This window comes from Rhinolophus sinicus, chromosome 18 (genome assembly GCF_057876585.1).
Source record: "Rhinolophus sinicus isolate RSI-liver-muscle chromosome 18, RSI-T2T, whole genome shotgun sequence".
NCBI lineage: Eukaryota > Metazoa > Chordata > Mammalia > Chiroptera > Rhinolophidae > Rhinolophus > Rhinolophus sinicus.
This window is the reverse complement of record NC_142518.1, coordinates 40825802-40850051: the sequence shown is the minus strand read 5'-3', so window position 1 is coordinate 40850051 and position 24250 is coordinate 40825802. Positions and strand designations below refer to the sequence as shown.

The 24250-nt window shown below is 38.7% G+C and overlaps 1 protein-coding gene across 28 annotated transcripts in view; it reads left to right on the top strand.

Annotated features, from left to right (window-relative positions):
- HUWE1 (HECT, UBA and WWE domain containing E3 ubiquitin protein ligase 1) overlaps nt 1–24250 on the top strand; it is a 161381-nt gene that overhangs the window by 65733 nt on the left and 71398 nt on the right. For all 28 annotated transcript variants that reach the window (XM_074323887.2, XM_019718916.3, XM_088795037.1 and 25 more), the window contains 7 exons: nt 1054–1188; nt 1709–1810; nt 2302–2382; nt 20045–20151; nt 20474–20651; nt 21523–21614; nt 22202–22413. In XM_074323887.2, coding sequence (XP_074179988.1) covers nt 1054–1188; nt 1709–1810; nt 2302–2382; nt 20045–20151; nt 20474–20651; nt 21523–21614; nt 22202–22413 — 907 coding nt within the window. The remainder of the gene's footprint in view (nt 1–1053; nt 1189–1708; nt 1811–2301; nt 2383–20044; nt 20152–20473; nt 20652–21522; nt 21615–22201; nt 22414–24250) is intronic.

Here is a 24250-nt window from a genome sequence, read left to right as displayed (position 1 = left end):
GGTACGGCACTTTCTGTCAAATAAAAACATTTCGGTGTCTCTTAATCCACCTTATTCCCGGGATCTGGCACCATGCGACTTCTGGCTCTTCCCCAAAGTCAAAATGGCCATGAAAGGAAAACATTTTGAGTCTATTAAGTTCATAGAGGCAGCCACAACAGTCCAACTAAAGATATGAAAGAGAACTTCCAGAACTGCTTCAGAAAGTGGCAAGAACGATGGAATAAGTGTGTTTGAATGGGGGGTGGGAGGGCTGAGCAGGATTAATGACAGCATGTCTTTTACTGTAATAAATTTTTTTTAATTTAAGCATTCATTTTTCGATCACCTCGTATGTGTGTATAGGTAGAAAAAAGTATTTCAGAATGTAAATAGTGGTCTATCACTAATGGAACTTTGTTTTTTTATAAATTGTAAAAAGTAATTGTGTATTTTGTAGTATATTAATTAAAATTATTCTCTTTGAGTGTATAAAGTAAAAATGAATTCTCTCACTCCCTGTCCACCATACTTACTATTTTGGTATAGTGGGTTTTTTTTCCTGTTTTTTATGCATATTCAAGTACATGTTGACAGAAGTACATAATACTTAAAACAGGAAGATGATATCAGTAACATACTGTTCAACTTAACATTGTTCATTCGATGTATCACAGACATCCTTCCATATCAGTGTATCTAGTCTTAATGCTTTTTATATTTATTAAGTTACTCTCCCAACAAGCTTTACCTAATATCTCTCTACTACCCACCAGTAAGTAGTATGTTAAATTGCATGTCTCACTACCTTTTTTCCTCCCAAATTTGGTGGTTGAGAAATATTAAAGCACTTTTCTATGATTGTTTCTAATTTTCATGTCTTGAATAACCAGTATTGTTAAATACCTTTCTATTTGTTTGTGGAAAGCTCACATTTTCATTTTGGGTTTCCATATCCGAATCCTTCTCCATTTTGATGTCATTCATCTCACCTTAATGGAAAACATTTTCTCAATCTTTCTTTTGGTGGTAGCTCTTATTCTAACGAGTTTCTTTATCATAACTTGTACTTAGTGGCAGATGTGACTATGGAGAGTAGTCCGGGATCATCCATCTCTGTGGAGCACCGGCTGGATGTTGAATTAAGGGCATCGGGTTCCAGCAGCAGCACTAGCATCTGCCCTGGCCCTGGCCCTGGCCCCCGCCCTGGTGCGTAGACACATGGATGCACAGTCTTTCCCACTGATGGAATAACTAGTGAAGCAGGGTGCTTTGGGGGGGAGCGTAAGTGGTACACTTGAAGGCTTGCTGCTTATGACTATGCATGTTATTTTGCCATTCTCATGTCTGTTTTCTCCTATTAACATTTATTTTAGCATTTTACAGTTTTCTGACTATTGTACTTTGATTCTTTTATCTTAACAGCCATGTTGGAGGGCATTTAATATCTGAAACAGGAACTGAGGATCAGAGAGTTAATCTTTTTACTTTGCTTTTTTTTTTAACATTAGGCTTTTAACTTTAGTATTAGTTGTGTGCAGTCCTTGGTGATTTATTTTTCCAATGTTAAAGCTTAGGTAAGTACTCTTCCTAGCATCCAGAGATCTCACTTCAAATGTCTGCTAGTGTTGTTATAGTGTCCGGGGGTCTCCTAAAAGTTTGTTTATGTGCTGCTCACTGTCGTCTAATGATGAACCCAGTATAATCTTCTATCTTTCTCCCTTGCCAGGAGTCCAGTGTATTCCACAACGAGCAGCACTTCTCAAATCCATGTTGAATTTCCTCAAGAAGGCCATTCAAGACCCGGCTTTCTCCGATGGCATACGGCATGGTATTTGATTCTAGATACCTTCTTGAAGGATGTTTGACTCTTTCAAAGATTGGTCCTTTTCAGACTTTCTGAAGCTACTCTTCTTTAGAAGGCAGGCTTAAGAAAAGGCCATGCCTTTTTGAATAGCTTTTAGTCATTTAGTAGTGTTACTTTCCCTAAAACTAAGGATCGTTCAGCAACTTCCATAGTGATTCACCTGTGTTTTTCCTTTTCCACCTTTCACTCTGTGCTTACTTCCAACTTGCTGCCCCACTCTGTCTCTCTGTGTCTATATCCTTTTATTCTTTGACTAAATGTCAAAAGGTTATTGCATGAACAAGGAATAAATAATAGAACCTGGGGAGGAGGGACAAGTAGAGGCTGTTAGACTGAAATCAACACAGAGTTGGTTTATCACAGTGTGGTATATGTAATATATTGCTCCATCATCCCCACCCGTCAGGCTACTCTTGGACTGATTATATTCTCCTTAATGTCCACCTTTCTCTTAGTAATGGATGGTTCTCTGCCTACCTCCCTGAAACACATCATCAGCAATGCAGAATACTATGGCCCATCACTTTTCCTCCTAGGTAAGTGGAGTTGACACTTGATTATGGCAAGCTGGAATAACCTGTATGTTTTCTATGCTTGCAAGATTTTACTATCCACATTTATCCACTGTGATTATGTGTCTTTTAGTTGGTGATGAACTATAGAAAGGCCAGAATTTAGTTTAAAATATCCATTTCTTAAATGCCAGATATACCATCCATACACAGTGTATTGTGAATCATTTATAATAAGTAGTAGAGTTGTACATTTGGCTTTCTGTGCTGTACTAACACTGCAAGTGTGATAAGAAATCTGTCTTTATTTCAATGGTTAGTCTTCAATCTTGGTCTGGAAAATCCAATCCATTGGTTTTCATTCTCAGAATTGAATATCAAACTTGCAGGCTATAGTATAGAAAATTGTTTCTCACTGTAGAAAATGCAGTTTGGAAGTTGTGGGTGCTTTGTAGAACATGCCTTTGCAATTTGACACTGGCACTACTTTGAGTACTGCTGTTGTTAAAACCTCATTTTTATGAACTAGCATTTATGCAAGGCCTACATAGTCAGGACAATACATGAGATTCATCGGCTTTTAGAATTTTCCTTAAAACTGTAAAGGAATTTAGTGAGAGGTGTAGAAATAGAGTAACCTTGTACCCATAGCAGGCATTTTTTTAATACTTAGGGGTGTCTGAAAATAGCAGTTTTGGTTACTACAACTTAGATACTTCTTGATGAAGCAGTTTAGGATTTTTGTATATTAACTGTATCCTGTGATTTTGCTGAATTCATTTAATAGTTCATAGTTGTTTTGTTGATTTCTTAAGATATTCCATATAGTCTTGTCATCTACAAATAGACTTTTGTTTTTTTCTTGATCGTCTTGATGCTTTTTGTTTCTGTTTTTTTTTTTTTTTTTTTTTTTAGCTTTTTAAAATTAAGTTTATTGGGGTGACAATGGTTACTAAAATTACATAGGTTTCAAGTGTGCATTTCTATAATACATCGTGTGTGTGTGTGTGTATATATATATATCTATATATATCACATTGTGTGCTCACCACCCGGGAGTCAGTTCTCCTTCCATCACCATTCATTTGACCCCTTTTACCCTCTTCTACCATCTCCACCTCCCCCCTTACCCTCTGGTAACCACTAAACTGCTGTCTGTGTCTGTGTTTTTTGTTTGTTTGTTTGTTTGTTTTTTGGTTTGCTTTGTTCCTTTGTTGCTTTCAGTTTTCTATCCCACATACGAGTATGAGTGAAGTCATAATTAATGGTTCTCAACCTTTTCTGACTTATTTTGCTTAGCATGATAATCTCAAGATCCATCCATGTTGTAGCAAATGGCAGTATTTCATCTTATGGCTGAGTAATATTCCACTATAGAGTAATATTCCACTTGAAAGATAGATGTAGATATATCAATCTATAAATAGATCGTTATGTCACATCTTCTTTATCCAGTCATCTATCGAAGGACACTTTGGTTTTTCCATGTGCAATAAACATTGGAGTACATATATCTTTACACATAAATGTTTTCAGATTTTTGGGGTAGATACCCAGGAGAGGGATTGCTGGGTCATATGGTAATTCTATTCTATTTTTGACGGACCTCCATACTGTTTTCCATAGCACCTGTACCAGTTTCCACCAACAGTGTATTAGGGTTCCTTTTTCTCTACAGCCTCTCCAACACTTGTTATTATTTGTCTTGTTGATGATAGCCATTCTAACTGGGATGAGGTATTATCTCATTGTGATTTTGATTTGCATTTAAGCTTTTTGTTTCTTTTGTTGTATTAATTAGGCATTGGCAACAATTTCCGATACAGTGCTAAATAGAAGTGGTGAGAATGGGCCTCTTTGCTTTGTTCCTGAACTCAAAGGGGAAGGCATTTAGTATTTGTCCATTAAGTTTGAGGTTTGCAGAAGGTTTTGCGTTGAAGGTTTTGTTCTTTTTCAGGTTGAGGAAGTATCCCCTCGTATTAAAGCAACTTCACTTTGACATGGATAGACTTTTTCCCAAGGTTACGTTGATAGCAGAACTCATGACAGTCGTCCTTTGGTATGATCAAAGAAAGGTTTGTTACCCAGGTGAACTCCCATGTCAAGGGGCAGGGAAGGATGACTTTGTCTGGAGAAAGCCCCTAAGAGACAGAGAAAAGCAGGTGCACAGGCGTATTTTTTGAAGGGGAAGATTAAAAGGCAGCAAGAGGACACATGTGCTTGTAGATTAGGGACGTAGAGCAGGTAAGCCCTCTCAGGATGATGCAGGAAGTAGGAAATGAGAAATGTCAATGGAGGTCAGAATTGCTTTTCTAGAGTCTTAACTCATCCCTGACATTTGAACTAGTATAACAACCTCCCAGGTTTCCTATTGAAAATCTTATACTTTAGAGCGACCAAATTTGCAAAGCCAACCCAAAGTAATTAGGCCAAGAATGAACTATTTTAGCTCCATAAGTAATAGTATAGAGCCTTTCACCCTAGGTAGAAGGATATGGCCAGGAAGATAAATTAATGAGGGTCTGAGAATCTCTTTGGAGTGTTTTAGTAATATGATAAGCTGTTTTTATTTGTTGTTTTTATTTGTTGAACTATTCTGTTTACCTTTCCTATATTGCGCCACACACAGTACAAGGTCATCTTTAAGGCACAAGTTCCACCTTGAGATACTAGTAGCTAGTTTATTGCCCATCTGTTATCAGTTATCATAGCAACTAGACTGCTTTGTCCCTCATTAAGGGCTTCTAAAGCTTGAACTATTTGGTTTATGTGGTTGACCAGGACTTGTACCTTTGTCTGGGTGGCCTCTACGAGATGAGTCTGTGTTAGAGAATTGAAAATACCTGAACTTGTGCTTGTTACACAAGAGATGATCGTGAGGCCCACTATAATAGGTAAAAAAGACAGCCCAATGCTCCCTTCTGTGTTAACACTTCATATAAGAGCTGGACTTTCCAGTTAGGTCTAGGGTGCCCTGGGTGCTAAATATCCGTAGGAAACAGGTTGGGGTGCGGGGGTTAGAAGGGAGCCATTGGTGGAGTAGAGTGTATGACCTTGGAGAGCAGAAATGACACAAGGGGTTTGGAGGGTGGGGTTCCTACTACCCAGATTATGTCAGGGCAGATATGTGAGGGCAAAATAGTCTTAACAGGGAGGGTAGCGTAATACAGATTGTCAATTGGTGGGTGAGATGAGGAAGGGCATGAAGGGGAAGTCAGGATGGAAGCAGCTGGTGCGGTTGTGATGTCCTGCTGCAATTAATCCCATGCTTAAACTCGCCGAATAAAGATTCTGACTCCTCCCCAATTCTACCTTTGGCTCTTCTACCCCACTTTTATACCCACTGTATTCCCTTTAACCTCCCAGCTGTATTTTCTTTTTTCTTGTCTCCTGTCTTAGCCCTGCCATGTTTTTAATCTGTTCTAGTCTGCTTTTTGCTCTGTTCTGGCCTAGCAGATGCTAACACCATCAGGGCGATTGTGGACTGCTTAACCCAGAGAGGGTGACCAGTAGTCAGTATGAATATTGAACACCTACAAGGAGGCTAGTTATTTGTATAAGTGGTTGCCTGAGCTAGGGCACCTTGTAACATTGCTATAGGTTTAGCGCTTAGGTAACATTTTCTGTTACTATTATATAAATATTGTTTATCAGGTTGAGGAAGATGGGAAATGTGGGTAGTGATGGTGGGATAATGGAGAGTGAAGTGAGGGACGGTTAGATGAGGGAAAATCAGTTGATGGTGCCATGGAGTTGTGATGATTGATATGGCAGCCATTATAGGGGCAGTCAACATTTGTGGGTGTCAGCATTGAGGCTGGGGTATCAGTTGTGCTGAAATTATCACTGAGGATGCTGGGTTGATGGGAGTCCTGGCCTTGCCCCAAAACTTGGATGGGAAATTTTACATATTTGAGAAATAATTATAAAAGTAACTGAAGATCAGTATTCCTTTGTCTCCAGGATTTATAGAGTAATTCGTTATGGGGAAACTAGAATGATTGAATACCCCAAACAAGTGAGGTCACAGCATGAGCATAAAGGAGCCCAAGGAGTTTGGCATTAAGCTGGAGGGGTACAATCCCCGACCCCGTCCATGAGCTAAATGAGGCATGGCCAGGCCAACCAGAGCCAGATCATTCCATAATATTTTCAGACCTGTGGTTTGTAGGCCTTGTCGAGGTGAAGGTGCCTGTTTATTAAGGGAGTTGCAGGCATTGTTCTCCCAGATCCTGTAGTGGCTTCCCATTCACTATCTCGGTAATAGGGTGGATCTAGAACTATCATCCTGTTTAAGAATGTTGGGACTGAGAACTAATTGAAGATCTTTCTTTCTCTTTGAAAGAACCATCAAGTTGTAGACATGGGACCAGAAAGGCACCAAGACCTCCATTTCCTGCAAAGAGGGACCTCCAGTTAATGAACCTTTAAAACTATCATACTAAGAAAGGATTTTGGTAGATAACTTTTGTGTGGCATGCAGAATAGTCTTTTTGGAGGGCAAGGGCCCTCAATTTGGGATTCCATTCTGTTAGCACTATTGATATAGGAGCCAATTGAGCATACATTGCACCAGAATCAAAAAGGAGAGGTGTCTCTAAGTGAGGAGGGTTTCTAGTTGGGTATCACAGATTCATATGGGAACTGTCCCCTTTTGTGGCTAGAAAAGGAAATAGAGAAGTCCTAGTTCCATTTTTTATTACTTTCAGGTATAGAAAACAACATAATGATTAGACATTTAACACCCCTCACAGAGTGATAACCCAACAATTCCACTACCTGTCTCGCACCATACATAGCTATTACAATACGGTTGACTATATTCTCTATGCTGCACTTTACATCCCATGACTATATATATTTTTTGAATTTATAGTTGACATTCACTATTATTTTATACTAGTTTCAGGTATACAGCACAGTGGTTAGGCATTTATATAATTTCTGAACTAAACCCTTCGTTAAGTCTAGTAGCCATCTGACGCCATACATAGTTTTTACAACATTATTGACTACATTCCCCATACTGTATTTCACATCCTCGTGACTACCAATTTGTACTGCTAATTCCTTCACCTTTCTCACCTAACCCCCCTCCCATCTAGCAAGCATCAGTTTGTACTCGGTATCTTTGAGTGTTTTCTGGTTTGTTTGTTCAATTATCGTGTTCTTTAGATTATGCATATAAGTGAGATCATATGGTATTTGTCTTTCTCAGTCTGACTTCATTTACTATAATATCCTCTAGGTCCATCCATGTTGTTGCAAATGGTAAGCTTTTATTCATTTTTATGGCAGAGTAACACTCCATTTTATAAATGTACCACAATTTCTTTATCCAATCGTCTCTTAATGGATATTTTGGTTGTTTCCATATCTTGGCTGTTGTGAATAGCACTGCAGTAAACATACGGGTACATTTTTTTTTTTATTAGTGGTTTGGATTTCTTTGGTAGTCAGGAGTAGAATGGCTGGGTCATATGTAGTTCTATTTTTAATTTTTTGAGGAACCTCCGTATTGTTTTCCATAGTGGCTGCACCAATTTGCAATCCCACCAAAGTGCAGAAGAATTCCCTTTTCTTCACATCCTTGTCAACACTTGCTTGTTGGTTTATAGGTGATAGCCATTCTGACAGGTGTGACGTGATATCTCATTGTGGTTTTTATTTGCATTCGTCCGATAACTAGTGCCCTTGAGCATCTTCTCATATGTCTGTTGGCCATTGGTGTGTCTCTTTGGAGAAATGTCTGTTCAGGTCCTCTGCCCATTTCCTAATTGGGTTGTATGGTTTTTTCTTTCTCCTTCCTTCCTTCCTTCCTTCCTTCCTTCCTTCCTTCCTTCCTTCCTTCCTTCCTTCCTTCCTTCCTTTCTTTTTTTGTGTGTGTTCAGTTATATGAGGTTTTTAAATAAATTTTGAGTATTAACCCCTTATCTCATGTGTTATTGGCAAGTATCTTCTCCCATTCAACATTGACTTTGTTTTGCTGATGGTTTCCTTTGCTGTGAAAAAACTGGTTTCATTTAGTCCCATTTGTTTATTTTTCTTTTATTTCCCTTGCCCAACCAGATATATCAGTAAAAATATTACTAAGGGCAACGTCTAAGGATTTATTTCCTATATTTTCTTCTAGGAGTTTTATGGTTTTGGGTGTTACATTTAAGTCTTTAATCCATTTTGAGTTTATTCTTGTATATGGTGTAAGAAGGTCATCCAGTTTAAATTTTTTCCATGAATCTGTCCAGTATTCCCAGCACAATTTATTAAATAGATTGTCTTTACCCAGTGTAAATTCTTGCTTCTTTTGTCATAGATTAAATAACCATATAGGCTTGAATTTATTTCTGGGCTTTCTATACTGATCCATTGACCTATGTGTTTGTTTTTATTCCAATACCTGGTTGCTTTGATTACTATAGCCTTGTAGTATAATTTGATATCAGGTAGCATGACACCTCCCACTTTGTTCTGATTTCTCAGGATTGTTGTGGGTATTCGGAGTCTCTTATGGTTACATGTAAATTTTAGGATTATTTGTTCTAGTTCTGAGAAGAATCATTGGTATTTTGATAGGGATTGTACTGCATCTGTATATTGCTTTGGGTAGTATGGACATTTTAACTATATTAATTTTTCCTATCCATGAGCATGGTATATGTTTCCACTTATTTGTGTCTTTAATTTCTCTCTTCAATGTATTATACTTTTCTGAGTAAAGGTCTTTTACTTCCTTGGTTAAATTTATTCCTGTTTTACTTTTTTTGATGCAATTGTAAATGGGATTGTTTTCTTAATTTCTCTTTCTGATAATTTGTTATTGATGTATAAAAATGCAACTGATTTCTGAATATTAATTTTGTATCCTGCTACTTTACTAAATTGATTTGTCAGTTCGAATAGTTTTTTTGGTGAAATGTTGGGTGTTCTCTATATATTGTATAATGTCATCTGCAAATAATGACAATTTTGCTTCTTCTTTTCCAATTTGGATGCCCTTTCTTTCTTTCTTTCTTTCTTTCTTTCTTTCTTTCTTTCTTTCTTTCTTTCTTTCTTTCTTTCTTTCTTTCTTTCTTTTGTTTATTTGATTGCTGTGGCTAAAACTTCCAGTACTGTGGTGAATAAAAGTGGTGAAAATGGGCATCCTTGTCTTGATTCTGATCTTAAGGAAAATGTTTTTAGCTTTTCCACTTTGAGTATGATATTAGCTGTGGGTTTGTCATATATGGCCTTTATTATGTTGAGATATGTTCCCTCTGTTCGCACTTTGCTCAGAGTTTTTATTATAAATGGATGCTGGGTTTTGTCAGATGCTTTTTTCTGCATCTATTGATATGACCATGTGATTTTTAATTTGCATTTTGTTTATGTGGTGTATCACATTGATTTGTGGATATTGAACCAACTTTGCATACCAGGAATGAATCCCACTTGATCGTGGAGTGCAATCTTTTTAACATATTGCTGAATTTGGTTTGTTAATATGTTCTTCAGGAATTTTGCATCTGTGTTCACTAGAGATATCAGCCTGTAGTTTGCTTTTTTGTAATGTCTTTGTCTTTGTTGGAAGCAGAGTAATGGTGCCTTCGTAAAATGAGCTTGGGAGCCTTCCTTCCTCTTGGATTTTTTGAAATATTTTGAGGAAAATGGGTGTTAATTAATTTTTTTTTAATGTTTGGTACAATTCACCTGGTAACTTTTTTGTATTTCTGTGATTTCTGTTGTCACTTCTCTTTCATTTCTGATTTTATTTGGGTCCTCTTAATGAGTCTGGTTAAAGGTTTGTCAATTTTGTTTATTATTTAAAAAAACCAGTTCTTGGTTTCATTGATATATACGTGTGTGTGTGTGTATTGGCCTCTATTTCATTGATTTCTCCTCTGATCTCGATTATTTTCCTTTTTTGTACTCTCTTTGGGCTTTGTTTGCTGTTCTTTTTCCAGTTCCCTTAGTTGTATGCTTAAACTGTTGAGAATTTTCTTATTTCTTGAGGTAGGTCCACATTGTTAAGAATTTACCTTTTAGGACTGCTTTCACTGTGTCCCATAGATTTTGGTTCATTGTGTTTTCATTTTCATTTGTCTCAGGTATCCTTTGATTTTTTTTTTCCTTGATCTCATTGTTGACCCATTCATTATATAGTGGCATGTTATTTAGTCTCCATGTGTTCATGTGTTTTTCAGTTTTTTTCTTGTAATTGATTTCTAGTTACATTCTATCATGGTTAGAGACAGCACTTGATGTGATTTCTGTCTTCTTAAATGTATTGAGACTTGTTTTGTGGCTTGACATGTCATCTGTCTTGGAAAATGATCCACGTGCCCTTGAAAAGAATGTATATTCTGCCTCTTTGGGGTGAAATGCTCTAAAAATATCAATTAAATCCATCTGGTCTAGTGTGTCATTTATGGCTGCTGTTTCCTTGTTAATTTTCTGTCTGGAAGATCTGTCCATTGGTGTCAGTGGGGTGTCAAAGTCCCCTATTGTGATTGTGTTACTGTTGATCTCTGCCTTTATGTCAGTCAATATTTGTTCTATATATTTAGGTGCTCCTATGTTGGGTGCATAGATGTTTACTAGGGTTATGCCCTCTTGGATTCATCCCTTTTTATTACATAATGTATTTTGTCTTTTGTTACAGTGTTTGTGTTAAAGTGTATTTTGTCCAGTATCAGTGTTGCTACCCCAACATTTTTCTCGTTTCCATTTGTGTGAAATAGGTTTTTTTCATCTGTTTACTTTTCGTCTGTTTGTTTTTCGATGTGAGGTGGGTCTCTTGTAGACAGCATATGCATGGGTCCTGTTTTCTTAACCCTTCAGCTATCTTCTGTCTTTTGATTGGAGCATTTAATCAGTTTACATTTAAAGTGATTATTGATGGGTACATAGTTATTGCCATTTTATTTATATTTTTGATCTTCGTTTGTTTGTTTTCTCCTTTCTTTTGCTTAAAGAAATCCTTTTAACATTTTTTGTAATACTGGCTATTTGGTAATGAATTCCTTTAGCTTTTTCTTGTCTGGGAAACTGTTTATCTCACCTTCAATTTGAAATGATAGCCTTGCTGGATAGAGTAGTCTTGAAAAGTAGGCCCTCGTTTTTCATTACGTTGAATATTTCGTGCTACTCCCTTCTGGCCTGCAAAGTTTCTGTTGAGAAATTAGCTGATAATCTTATGGGAGCTCCATTTTAAGTGACTAGTTGTCTTCCTCTTGCTGCTTTTAGTATTCTCTCTTTAACCTTTGTCATTTTAACTATGATGTGTCTTGGTGTGGGCCTGTTTGGGTTCATCTTGTTTGGGACTCTGTAGTTCCCAGGCTTGTATGTCTATTTCTTTCATCAGGTTAGGGAAAATTTCAGTGATCATTTCTTCAAATAGGTTCTCGATCTCTTGCTCCCTCTTCTTTTTCTGGTACTCCTATGATACAAATGTTGTTACACTTGATGTTGTCCAACAGGACCCTTAAACTGCCTTCTTTGTTTTTATTCTTTTTTCTTTTTGTTGTTCCAGTTGGGTGTTTTCTGCTACCTTGCATTCTAAATCGTTGATTCTGTCCTCTGCTTCATCTAATCTGTTGATTACTTCTATTGTATTCTTCATTTTAGTTAATTGTGTTCTTTATTTCTGACTGGTTGTTTTTTCATAGTTTCTATGTCCTTCTCTATGCTTGCTATCTCTTTGTTGAAATTCTCACAAAGTTCCTTAAGCATTCTTATAACCAGTGTTAAATTCTGTCTCTGGTAGGTTGGTTGCCGCCATTTCATTTAGTTCTATTTCTGGAGATTTCTCCTGCTCTTTTGTGACATGTGTTTTTGTTGCCTCATTCTGACTGCCTCTCTGTGTTTGCTTTTATGTTTAAATAGATTCCCTGTGTCTCTCAGTCTTTGATGGGTGGCCTTATGTAGTAGTATATGTCCTGTGTGGGCCAGTGGCACGTTCTTCCTGATCACCTATGTGTGTGTTCCAACAGTGTCCCTTGAGTGTGTGTGTAGTCTCCTGTTTAGTTAAGCCTTGATTATTTTTGGCATGTCAGTGGGTGGGATTGACTCAGGCTGACTGTGAGGATTGGCTACATCCACAGCTGCTGTGCAGGGGCTGACCCCTCGGGAATTCAGCCATGAGGGCTCTTGTGCCTGTTGAGACCGTCCTTTGGGTGTGCTACTTGTGGTGCTAACCTGGTAGTGATCTCGTGTGGTCTGAAGCTGGCCTCTGCTTATGATGTTTCTCATGTCTCTTGGGAGGGGCTCCAACGCAGGCTGATTTCAGCTGCTGCCTATGACTGTCCCCTGCTACCTGGTAGGAGCTACAAAGGTATATGTGGTTGGCTGCTGCCTCTGCTGGACCTGGAGCTGTGTGGGGGTGGCCTCACTGTGAACCAAGGCCAGGTGCCACAAGTGTTGAGCCTGGGGCAGCTTTGCAAAAGGCTCAGGGTCCCCTAGGCCTGTTGAAAGAGCCTCCTACGAATGTCGGCCTCAGGCAGTGCAGCAACTAGCGCAGCAGGGCAGTGTCCCAGGGAGTTGCGAATTGTGGCCGTTGGTTTTTATACTGTTAATGTAAATTCAGTTCTTGAGCCAGTGCCTGGCCTGCAACCACTTTGCAAAACACCCTGAGAACACCCCAGCCAGCCACCCTACCCTCACCTCAGGCTCGCAGATTCCTGAGAGCTGCAAAAATTATGCTACAGCCCAAATCGTGGCCCATTGCCCACCACCAAAAGTTCCCCAGGCAGCTGGGCACTGTCTGATGCTTTAAAATGCTTCTGCAGCTTGTGGAGCAGGGTTGCTGCCCAGGCTCTGAGAGTATCCCCATCAGTGGAGCTCTAGGTGGCCCAGGAGGGGACCCAGGGCATCACCGAGGTGGTGCGCACATGTGGGTTTTCCCAGACCAATGCTGTCTCAGATTTGGCCCTTTGGTGGAGCGTCAATTTAGAAAAGATGGCACGCTCTTGTAGGCTACACATGCGGCAGGCTTCAAACAGGGACAATAACTACTGTCCCTCCAGCCCTGGACTAGAAGCCACACGACTCTCTTGTTATGTCTCTGGTACCTCTTGAGTTGCCACCCCTCCACTGGAGAACCAGGTGTTAGCAAGCGAGTCTGCATGTGGTGTCTGGGTTTCCAGCCCCCTTCCATCTCATCGGGACGGACGGACGAAGTCCTCACTGATTTTCACTGCCAGATGTTATGGGAACTCCGCTTCTCAGCACAAGCCCCTGGGACCTCTCTCTTGTCTTCTGGGGCGGCCTCCACTACCAAGGTGTCCCTCCCGGTTTTTAACCACTATTTGTGGGTTTGGGATCAGCCTGTTCACGTTCCCGCCCCTCCTGTCAGTCTCAATGTCGCCTTTTCTTTCTATCCTTAATTATAGGGGTTCTGTTCAGCTAGTGTTTAGATGATTCTTGAGGTTGATTTTTTATAATTTATTTGTAATTTTGTTGTGATCTGGGGATGCAGTAGGCACAGCATTTACCTAATCTGCCATCTTGGATCCTCTCCCCTAGTTGCATTTTATTAGGATGTCATATGACTTAAAATGTTGAGTGAGAGTTCAGGATAACTCAGAAAATGGGCAGAAGAGACCCAATTAGGGAGACCATTGTCCATTTTGTAAGTTTAAGACAGCATCCTTGAGTAGGCCGTTATGTCTCTCTATTAGGCCTACTGTCTGCTGAACATGACAGATTGGAAGCTCCAAGTGATGCTTTGTTTTTACAGCCCATGCCCAGACTGAATGAACAGTAAAATGTGTCTGCCAGTCAGAGTCAGTGTGATCTGGAAGCCCAAAGGGAACGAACATTTAGTGAGGCGTATAATAGTGGTGTTGGTAGTAGCATGGCAGGAAGGATAAACCAAGAGCAGGCCTATATAACAGTAAGTCTTTGTGAGGGCAAAGCAGTTTGCACCAGCAGATTGGGGGCAGTCACTCTATAAAATGAATTTACCAGTTGGAGAAAGGGTGTTCGGATCTTTGTATGCATTCCTGTTGGCCATGATGCCAGTGGCAGGACAGAGCACAAAGATTATATTGAGTTTGGGCTCGGGCCAGTAGCCTGGGGGTGCCATGACAGGTAGCCTTGATTTTAAGGGTCCAGGGACTGTGGTGACTGGAGATCTCATGCACCTATTGAGCCAAGGGCAGGGAGTAATATCTCAGCTTATATGCAAAGTGTGGGCAATTTAATCAGCTATGACATAAAAATGTGAACTTCTTGTGTGGTGGCCTTGGCATGAATTGAAACATTAGAGACTTTAATTGTAATACGTGGAAGGTTTCATAGGACACGATTCTGAATATGGTAACTGTTCTCAGCCCATTGACCAGAAAAAAAGGAATGAGGCCATTAGCTACCACCCAGGAGTCTATAAAAATATGAACAATAGACATACTTTTATTGGGGTTTCCTCCAGTGCCAAATGACTGCAATCAGCTGTCAAGTCGGGCTGACTCTTGAGTCCCATCCTTTATCAGGAGTGACCTGATCATGGGGTGGAAAGCAGCAGCTCTCCAGCAGGCTGCATCACATGTGATTGGTGTACTGCCATCTGTAATATAAACAGATTCCCTTTCTACCGGATTTCCTATTCAATGAAGATATGTCCCTATGTTTTTGTGTCCTATTCCAGGTACCTTGAATAGTCTTGAAAACCAAGGTCACTTGGTTAGGTAAATTACCATCAAGATAAAAGCCTGAAGCACTACTGAATTCCCACTTTCACTTAGTGTGGACCTTTAACGATACTTTGTATACTCTTCCCATTTTAAAAGATATTTCAAGTATTTATCCAGCTTTTAGTTATTTTCAGCAGAATGTTTTATTACAATACTGTGCTTTTCTATCTTGTAAGAGGAACTTTATCCATTGACATTTTTGTGCTCTGTGATAGGTTTTACATTTTCCTAAATTTTTGTGTTTAATGTTAATGTTTTTTTCGTATTCTGAATCTTACATTAATTTTCTTCTTTTTTTTGTAATGGTTATCCTTATTTTGTTTTATTGACATATAAACTTAAAATTTCTTACACTGTCTTCTGCCAAACTAGACAAAGTAAGACTTTCAGCCTGCATTTGCTTCACTTCTTTCTCACCATTTTCTTTCTTTTCTTTTTTTAGTAACCCTTGACTTCCCTTCTCTGCTTCATTATGTAATTTTGTTAGAGTACATCTTTGGGTAATTCTTAAGGTGTTAAACTTTTTTCTTTCAGGATTTTGTGAATGTTTCTCTGTTGTCTTCTAGTATTATATATTGTGCATAACCGTGATGTTCAACTGGTTCTCATTCCTTTGTAGGCAGCTTCATTTTCTCTTTACGCTTGGAGCTCACAAATTTCACCAGGATGTTTTTAGTTGTAATTCTTTTGAGTGTTCCCTCATAGAACTTGGTTACTTAGGCCATTTTTAAAATCTGAATATTTTTTCTGCTTCAGAAAAATTTATTTGGTTCCTTTTAATTTACATGTTCTCTCCCAGAAACCCTATTGTATAGCTGGTAAGCCTACCGTATTAATCTCATGTCACTTTCTGCGAGAATTTCTCTGTATAATCTTTCAAGATGCCTATTGGATCATTGAACTCTTTGTTTTTTACAAACATTTTTAAGAGACCCTTTGTCTTAAATTATTTCTGTTTTATGGGTTTTGTAGATTCCTGAATTTTAACCAATGTTTTAAAAAGTTTGTCTTTATTACTTAACTCGCAGTAGTCAGTTACTTGGTTCCATCTGGAGATGATTGGTTTGTGTGTATGTTTCCTTTTTAAGTTCTAATTCTTGGTCATCTGTTAATTTTTAAAAAGGGTTTAAGTTGTCCCTTTGCACTGTAGCATTACGACATAGCATTAGAGTTAGACCTCTGTTAAGTAAGAGATATGATGTCTTTGTAACCTCTATTAGAACACTAATTTTAGTTTATGAATACTCCATTTTAGTAACCCCTTAGAATTCAGACATTTATACAAATGAAAGTCTATGGAAGGGTCTGCCATACACTGGTAGGAACCCAAAAAAAGGACTTAAATTTTCCATAAGTTTATAGCCCATCAGAAATCCCCAAAGCCATTGACAACTGTTGGTCCCCAATATTTGTCACATATCCGCCATTTCAGTGGCATTTAGAATTTATGAGCGGTGCTCTATTCACTCTCTTGAACTGAAAATCCTCTGGTTTCTTTTAGATCTCAAGACATCACTGTTGTGAGTTTGTTTTATACATGGTTTATGGATATATAAGTGTGTACCTTCTTTGTCAGATTTTAAAATCTAACTTTAAAAATCTCATAAAGTGAGTTGGAAAACCTGTCTTAATTCCTCCTGGAAAGTTTAATAACACTCGCATCTAAAACTGTTGGTTGGTGCCTTCCTGCTACTTACTGTTTTTTACTTTTAAAAATTCTTGTGGTTTTTGGTCTAATTTGCTTTGCTATCATTTCTCAATAGTGGATTTTTATGACATTTTCTTACAAAAACATTTCATTTCAGTTGTTAGCATACAGTTTGTAAAATAATTTAAATCTCCTATTTTCATTACTGATATGTATTATTCTCTTTTATTTATTAGATTTCCCACAACTTTTTAAGCTTTCTCAGTCTTTTCAGAGGGCTAGTTATTGGTTTTAATTATTTTAGTTATTAACTTTTTTTTAGTTAGTGCACTAAGTTAAACTTTTTTCTGTTAATTCTAGCTTCTCTTTTAGTTACTTTTAAATGAACACATTAATGCTGTACTATTTCCTTTTGAGTAGAGTTTTAGCCATGTTCTAGAAACATTGATACCATATTTCCCTGAAAATAAGACCGGGTCTTATATTAATTTGTGCTCCAGAAGACGCATTAGAGCTTATTTTCAGGGGATGTTTTAGTTTTTCATGTGCAACAATCTACATTTATTCATTTATTCATGTACAGAAATCTACATTTATTCAAATACAGTCATGTCATCTTCTTCTGGAACATCATCATAGCTCTCCAAACCCCGAATTCTGGCTTGAACATCTTGCGACTACATTTCCTGTAGAACCACTGGCCCCAACCTCTCATGTTCAGCAATAGAGCTCTCCTTAAATGAGCACTTCTTGTCCATGTAGCCTGCTCGTAGCGCATTGGCAACACAGCTATCAGTGATTTTATCCCAGGAATTCTTCACCCAAGTCATGACCTCTTGCAGGCTAGGCTTCACAAAGTTCCACACTGATTTCTCTCCATTTTATTTTCAATGTAGTCATTGGTTTCTAGACACAAATGGTCCTTGAATGGGTTGTTTATTGCAATATCAAGAGTCTGAAGATAGGCAGTCATTCCTGTGGGAATCATTATTCCATCTGTTCTCTCTGCAAGGAAGTTCTTCATGTCTTTAGCACGGTGAGTGCTGGCTGAATCCCAGACCAGCAGACCCCTTTGGCCACCTCGCAAAACAAGTGGCAGCATTAAATCAAGCCACTTCCTTATAACTGCTTGTGGGCACCAGGCTTTTTCGGTTTCAAGAACATAAATGCCTGAAACACGTTCAACCTTATCTTTCTTGCCCTTAGTGATGATTAGAGGTGGGGCTTTCTTTCCATCCAGAAGAATTGTCAAAATACAGGTAACATGTGCACTTTCGTAACAAATGGAGGGAATGTAGATTGACGAGGCACCCCTTTAATCAACTGTCGTTAGAGATCCTTGGCCCAAAAACACTGCAGTTTCATCCATAGCAATCCTGTTGGAGAGTTGGTATTTAGAAAAGTCGATGTCATCAACAAAGGACTTGGATGCAAGTGCACATTTAATAACTTTAGTATCTTCCAGCTTGAAGAGTGTTGTTGATCTTAGAGACAGTTCATATCGCTGAAGGAAGCCATCCAGCCAGTGTTGTGATGCTTTGAATTATTCTGGGGATATTTCTAACTGTGGTGCCACTGCAAGGGCAAATGCTTGAATATCAGCCCTACACACAACCAAAGCCTTTGCTTTCCTGTCAGCAATCCATTCACAGATGATGTCTTCCAGCTCAGGAAATGATGGCTGCCGACCTGATCCACACTTGCGCTTCTTAGCATTTCCCTCATCCACCTGTTGACTGAGGTTAACATACTCTGCTCGCCATTTTCGGACCGTTCGGAGATCCAACTTCTTCTTGCAGAAAGCCGCAAAATTCATTCCCTGGGAATCCTCCACGATTCCTTTCTTGTACTCGACGGAATAGCTCTTTCTTTTTGCCCACATCTTGTCTGGGGGTCAAAATATCTTTGAATCTACCCTTTAAACCTACCATTAAATCAGGTGTTAATTGAAGACTTACAAGACAGGAATGGCAACAAAAATGATGACAGTTAAGAATGATAGTCCACACAAAAGCGACGAAAAATTGCAGGCACCAAAATTCAGAAAATGTTTCTTCATTTCACATGAGTGCGTTAAGTACGTCCGTTACAACACATGACACATTGAATTATGCTGATTCATATTAGACACAACCACGTCTGTTCGGTATCAGGTGTGCACGTTATTCATGCGTTGTGTCTGTACTCTGGTCATTGGTAAGTCTCGAGTTCATCTGTTTACATAGGCATTTACCTGTCGTCCAAAGGCCCCTGCTTGGGCATTTACAGATAACTTAATTACAATTTATATTATTTATTTTAAGTATTAATGTCAATATTATTTAGTTATATATTAATATTATTTTACAGTTCAATACATCCGTCCTTTGGCAATGGACATATTAAATGCATCTGTCTGGATGACGATCTCAACTGGGGCTTATTTTGGGAGTAGGGTTTATATTACAAGCATCCTGAAAAATCATGCTAGGGCTTATTTTCTGGTTAGGTCTTATTTTGGGTGAAATACAGTAGTAGTCTTTACGGCACATTTCTAATTTGTCAAAAAATGGTCCGATTAATACCCAAGGACTCCTAAAAATTCTGATGATATTTTTAAATTGTTGAAAAGGCTTTTTGAGAATACATTTTGTTCATTTTCATCAGTTTATGTACACTTTAACCCAGCAAACCACCCCCGCTTCATCTTAGATTGTTTTCTGGGTAAGCTGACAAAAACGGATGTGTGTTCAGGTTTATCAAGTCTCACAGTTGTGGACTGCTTTTTATATATATGGTGGTACATGTACTTAGTGGAATGGTATGCAGCTATTCAAATCGAATGAGTTGTAGTGACGGAAAGATAAAGGAGACTATATGACATATATATTACAGTTGGGGGGAAAACAAGTTACATAACAATATAACCTCACTTTGTATAAAAATATGCCTTATAAAATCCTGATTTTTATTTTATTATACATTTTTAAATAAAATTTTACATATTTAGGGTATACAACATGATCTGATACACAGTGAAATGATTTCTGTAGTCAAGGTAATTAACATGTCTCCTCACATAGTTACCTTTTTTTATGTGATGAGAGCACCTGATATCTAATCTCTTAGTTTATTTCCAGTATTCAGTACAGTATTATTAACTATGGTTGTCATGCCTCTGCATTGCTGATAAAAATCTTGAGGGGTAGTCACTAAATTCTTAATAATGGTTAATCTCTGATGAGCATTATTGTGAATTTTTCATGGTAAGCACAAGTGTTTAAATTGTACATTTAGTATGTTTGGTTTTTAAGCCTTTAGAATTTTGCTTTTTATACTTAAGAAGAATCTCAGTTTTTCATATTTCTCTCTCTCTGTCTCTCTCTTTTAGCTACTGAAGTGGTGACTGTGTTTGTATTTCAAGAACCATCACTGCTGTCCTCACTCCAGGATAATGGATTGACAGATGTCATGCTGCATGCACTGCTTATCAAAGATGTGAGTCCTTTCTGCTGCTCTGTAAAGAAATCTCCATGTATACCCCTCCCCGCAAAATCAATCAATATCAATATCAATATCAATATCTCTCTCTCTCTCTCTCTCTCTCTCTCTCTCTCTCTCTCTCTCTCTCTCTCTCTCTCTCTGCAGTCTTATGGCATTCAAATTCTACTTCTTCTGTTTGTAGTATTGAAACTAACTGGGGCGTGATTGTTCAAGATCCCTTTTCTCTCTGTGTGATATCCTTGGCCAAAGTTTCTTATCATCTACACATCTACAACTGAATTCTTTTACATGTCTTCAAACTCACTTTTCTCTCTAGGTTCCTGCTACCCGTGAAGTCCTTGGTTCCCTCCCAAATGTATTCAGTGCACTCTGCTTGAATGCACGAGGTCTCCAGTCATTTGTACAGTGTCAGCCTTTTGAACGTCTCTTCAAAGTTCTTCTGTCTCCAGATTACCTCCCAGCCATGCGGAGGAGGAGGAGTTCTGATCCCCTTGGTAAGTCACCAAGATGTATCTTAAAATAAATAATCAGTTTGCTGTTGTGCCAAGATTTTAGATGATTAACAAGTCACCAGTTGGCAAGGAAACCCTTCCTGACCTCACATCATTTCTCTGTGTTGGTGTGCTAAGCTCAATGGGAATTATCACCATAAATTGACTTGCAGGTAGAAAAGAATACTTCATCCTTAGCCTCTGCACATAATATTTCCATACTTCTCAGCAGTTCACTGTTAAATGTGCTGTCATGGTGCTGGTGAGAAATGAGTTTTAGACGGTAGCAGCAGATTTCTAGGTCCACCACCTAGTCGAAGCAAGAGGAGATATGGAAGTCCCAAGGTGTTGATTCTCCTAATCTTCTGCTCTAACATCCAAGTCCCTAAGTTAGTCACAAATGAATAGACTTCACTGAGTGTATTGGAGACCAGATCGTTGAAGAACAGGAACAAGGTAGGGCTCCAAAAAGAATCCAGTTTTCAAAAATGTGCTTCATGCTTTCAGCATCCTCTGTAGCATTCTAACCAGTATCATTGTTTACTGGTGCAGCCAGAGGGTTAATAGTTTGTGCTTCTTTGTTTTCTCTTTAATCTGCCATAGTAGTTCAGACCTTGACAGTAGAGATTGCCTGGACAGACTGCAGCATACATGGTTACTTTAAAATGTTTACTAGACTGGTAAAGTTTCCTTCCTCCTCCCCAGAGATTTGGTTGCCGAGGTTGGTGTGCATTCATTCGAGAAAGCACAACATTGGAAAATGTGCGACCAGCTCAGTTTCTTCTTTCCTCCTTATATTGGCATAGAAAATAGCACAAGCTCTATTTTCTTCAGTCTTTCTCACAGTTTTTTGCTTGTTTGTTTTTGCTTTAAGGGGATACTGCATCCAACCTGGGGAGTGCTGTTGATGAGCTCATGAGGCATCAGCCCACGCTCAAAACGGACGCAACGACTGCGATCATCAAGGTGGGAAGTGATTAGATTGTGACCATGGGCTTGAGAGCAGTGAATGGGGAGTTTTTAGAAAAAGGCTTGACCTACTGGAGGGCATTTGGATTCTTGGGCAGTGCCAATAAGATTCTGTCTAATTTTTCTCCATGTGCTTGGGTTGGTCCTTTGTCCATCCCTCCAGAAAGTCACTTAAGTATTGCTTTCTTATATAGGATATTAACAAGTCGCCACGCCTTAGCTTCTGTTTGTAAAAGCATATTACCCTTTCTAATCTTTGTTTCTTGATTATTTTTCACATTTACTAGCCCTGTCAGTTGCCTAGTAGGGTTGTTGAAAATAGTATGAATTCATGGGGCTTGATGAATTAGGACATGGAGTCAGATCAGTCAATCGCTTAATAGCCATGTGACCCTGAACAAGTTATTTATTTCCGTTGTTTGTAAAATGGGGTTAATGACTACATTTCAGGAATGGTGTATATAACATGTATGTAGTGTTTTGGTACTTCTATGTATAGCACATAGAAAATAATCCAAAAATGTTAGTCACCCCTCCCCATTCCGTAATTCCTAATAAATAATTTTATTTCCTGTGCCTTTCAGTTACTTGAAGAAATCTGTAATCTTGGGAAAGACCCTAAATACATCTGTCAGAAGCCATCAATCCAGAAGGCAGATGGCAGTGCCACTGCTCCTCCCCCAAGGTCTAATCATGCTGCAGAAGAGGCCTCTAGTGAGGATGAGGAAGAAGAGGAAGTACAGGCCATGCAGAGCTTTAATTCTACCCAGCAGAATGAAACCGAGCCTAATCAGCAGTAAGTGTTTGCAAGAAAGGTTCACTACTAGCTTTGTGGTCTTGGGCATGGCATTTTCATCTGGAAATGTGAGGGAGTTGGATTACATCATTAGCATTCATGTGGCCCTAAGAGTCGATAGGGTTTTTCTTCTTTGACCCTTGTGCTTTGGCATTTAATTGTATTGGTTACCTTAGCAAGCTCTCTTTCTTAAAAGTTCATGAAATTGAATCAGAATCAGTATATCAAGTTGATGGGCTTTCCTCAGAAGACTTCTTTTCTTTTTCCTTGTTGGTGTGGTATTCCGCGTCGTTGGCTGCTTGACTGTTTCCATAAGTGAGCACATGTGCAACACTTTGCACTTTTGAAGCCTGTCTCTTAAATAAAAGTCCTTAAGCGATACAGGGATTTGTTGGTTTTTTTCACCTTTGTTTTTGTTTGATTACATATTCCAGATGAATCCTGAAGGCTTTGGAATGTACTAGATGGTTTAAGCAGGCACATTAGATTTTCTTATTTTTATTTGAGGTTTCTTCTACATAAAAATTGACTACCTGGATGGTGAGATGGGGTTGGGGATGGGCTTAAAGACTGCTGGCCGGTAGTGGATAGTCCACCTGACAATTGTAGCTATAACTCTTAATCACCTTCATGCTAGAAGTGGGTGTGATCCCTCTGGACAGTCATGCATTCACTCATTTAATACACTCTTGGCGTATAGGTAAGTAGTTCTGAGAGAAGCATGAGCATTTTAGGCGTAGATATGAATGGATTTGAGCTTGGGACTTAAGAGAAGATTATGGTGGAATAGACAGCAAAAGCAAAGGTCTAGACTCCAAAACCAATATGCACTTCTGGAACTCTAGGAAGTGTTGAGCCTGCTGGTATGAGTTTCTCTGGAAGAGAGGCATTAACTGCTAAGTACATTGCTTTGTGGAGTAGACATCTTACCCTTGTCTGAGTAGGCGACCCTGCCTTCATTCTAGCAGCATCTTCTGTTTTGATCAAAATGTTCTCTTTCTAGAAGAAGAAAATACCCTGAAAGAAAGCAAAACTATTTACATATGAGTCAGAATCTTAGTTTCATACCCTTGATTGTCAGCCACCCTGCTGAGATAGGGTTCTCTTTTCTGCCTATAAACAAGGTAAAGATTTCTTAAACATGAGTGGTGGTAGTTTTGAGTCAAGCTATGTGCATTCATCTGCATATAACTTCTTTTCTACCTGGACATCTTACAGATACCTTAGATGTAGTGTACCCAGATTTCAAGCTGTCATGGTTTATTGACATTTTCTCAAGCCCTTGTATTTCTTCACTCTCCATGATTTTCTTGAGATATCATGTGTCACTACGTTCTATCCATATTTATCCTCCATCCCCAAATTATCTTACCTCCTTTTCCATCTACCACATTCTTGCAAGGCCAGCTCAAATGCATCCTTCTTTTTCTTTTCCTTTTTTTGTTTTTTTAAAGAATTTTTATAAAAGTTTGAGCCAAAACTGATGACCTATTCTGGGGAGCGCGATCTCAAGTGCTCCAAATGTCTCATTCTTAAAGGAGCTTTTCCTTTTACCTCCAAATAGGAAGTCGATCATTTGTGTTCTCCTAACAGTTTTGTCAGAATTATTCATATATTCTAATGGCTTCCCCGCACTAATCTGTATGCTCCTTCGGGGCAGCGACAATGTCTCATTCAACACTGTATCTCAGCCACTTCCTATGTAATAGATAATCAGTCAATAAATGTTTATTTAGTGCATTGGGGGAATGGATCCGAGAGCCTTGGGATTAAGGATTCCCTGAGTCTTAAGTGCCAAGAGAGAGCTAGCTGGCCCTAATGAAACATGAATGAGAAT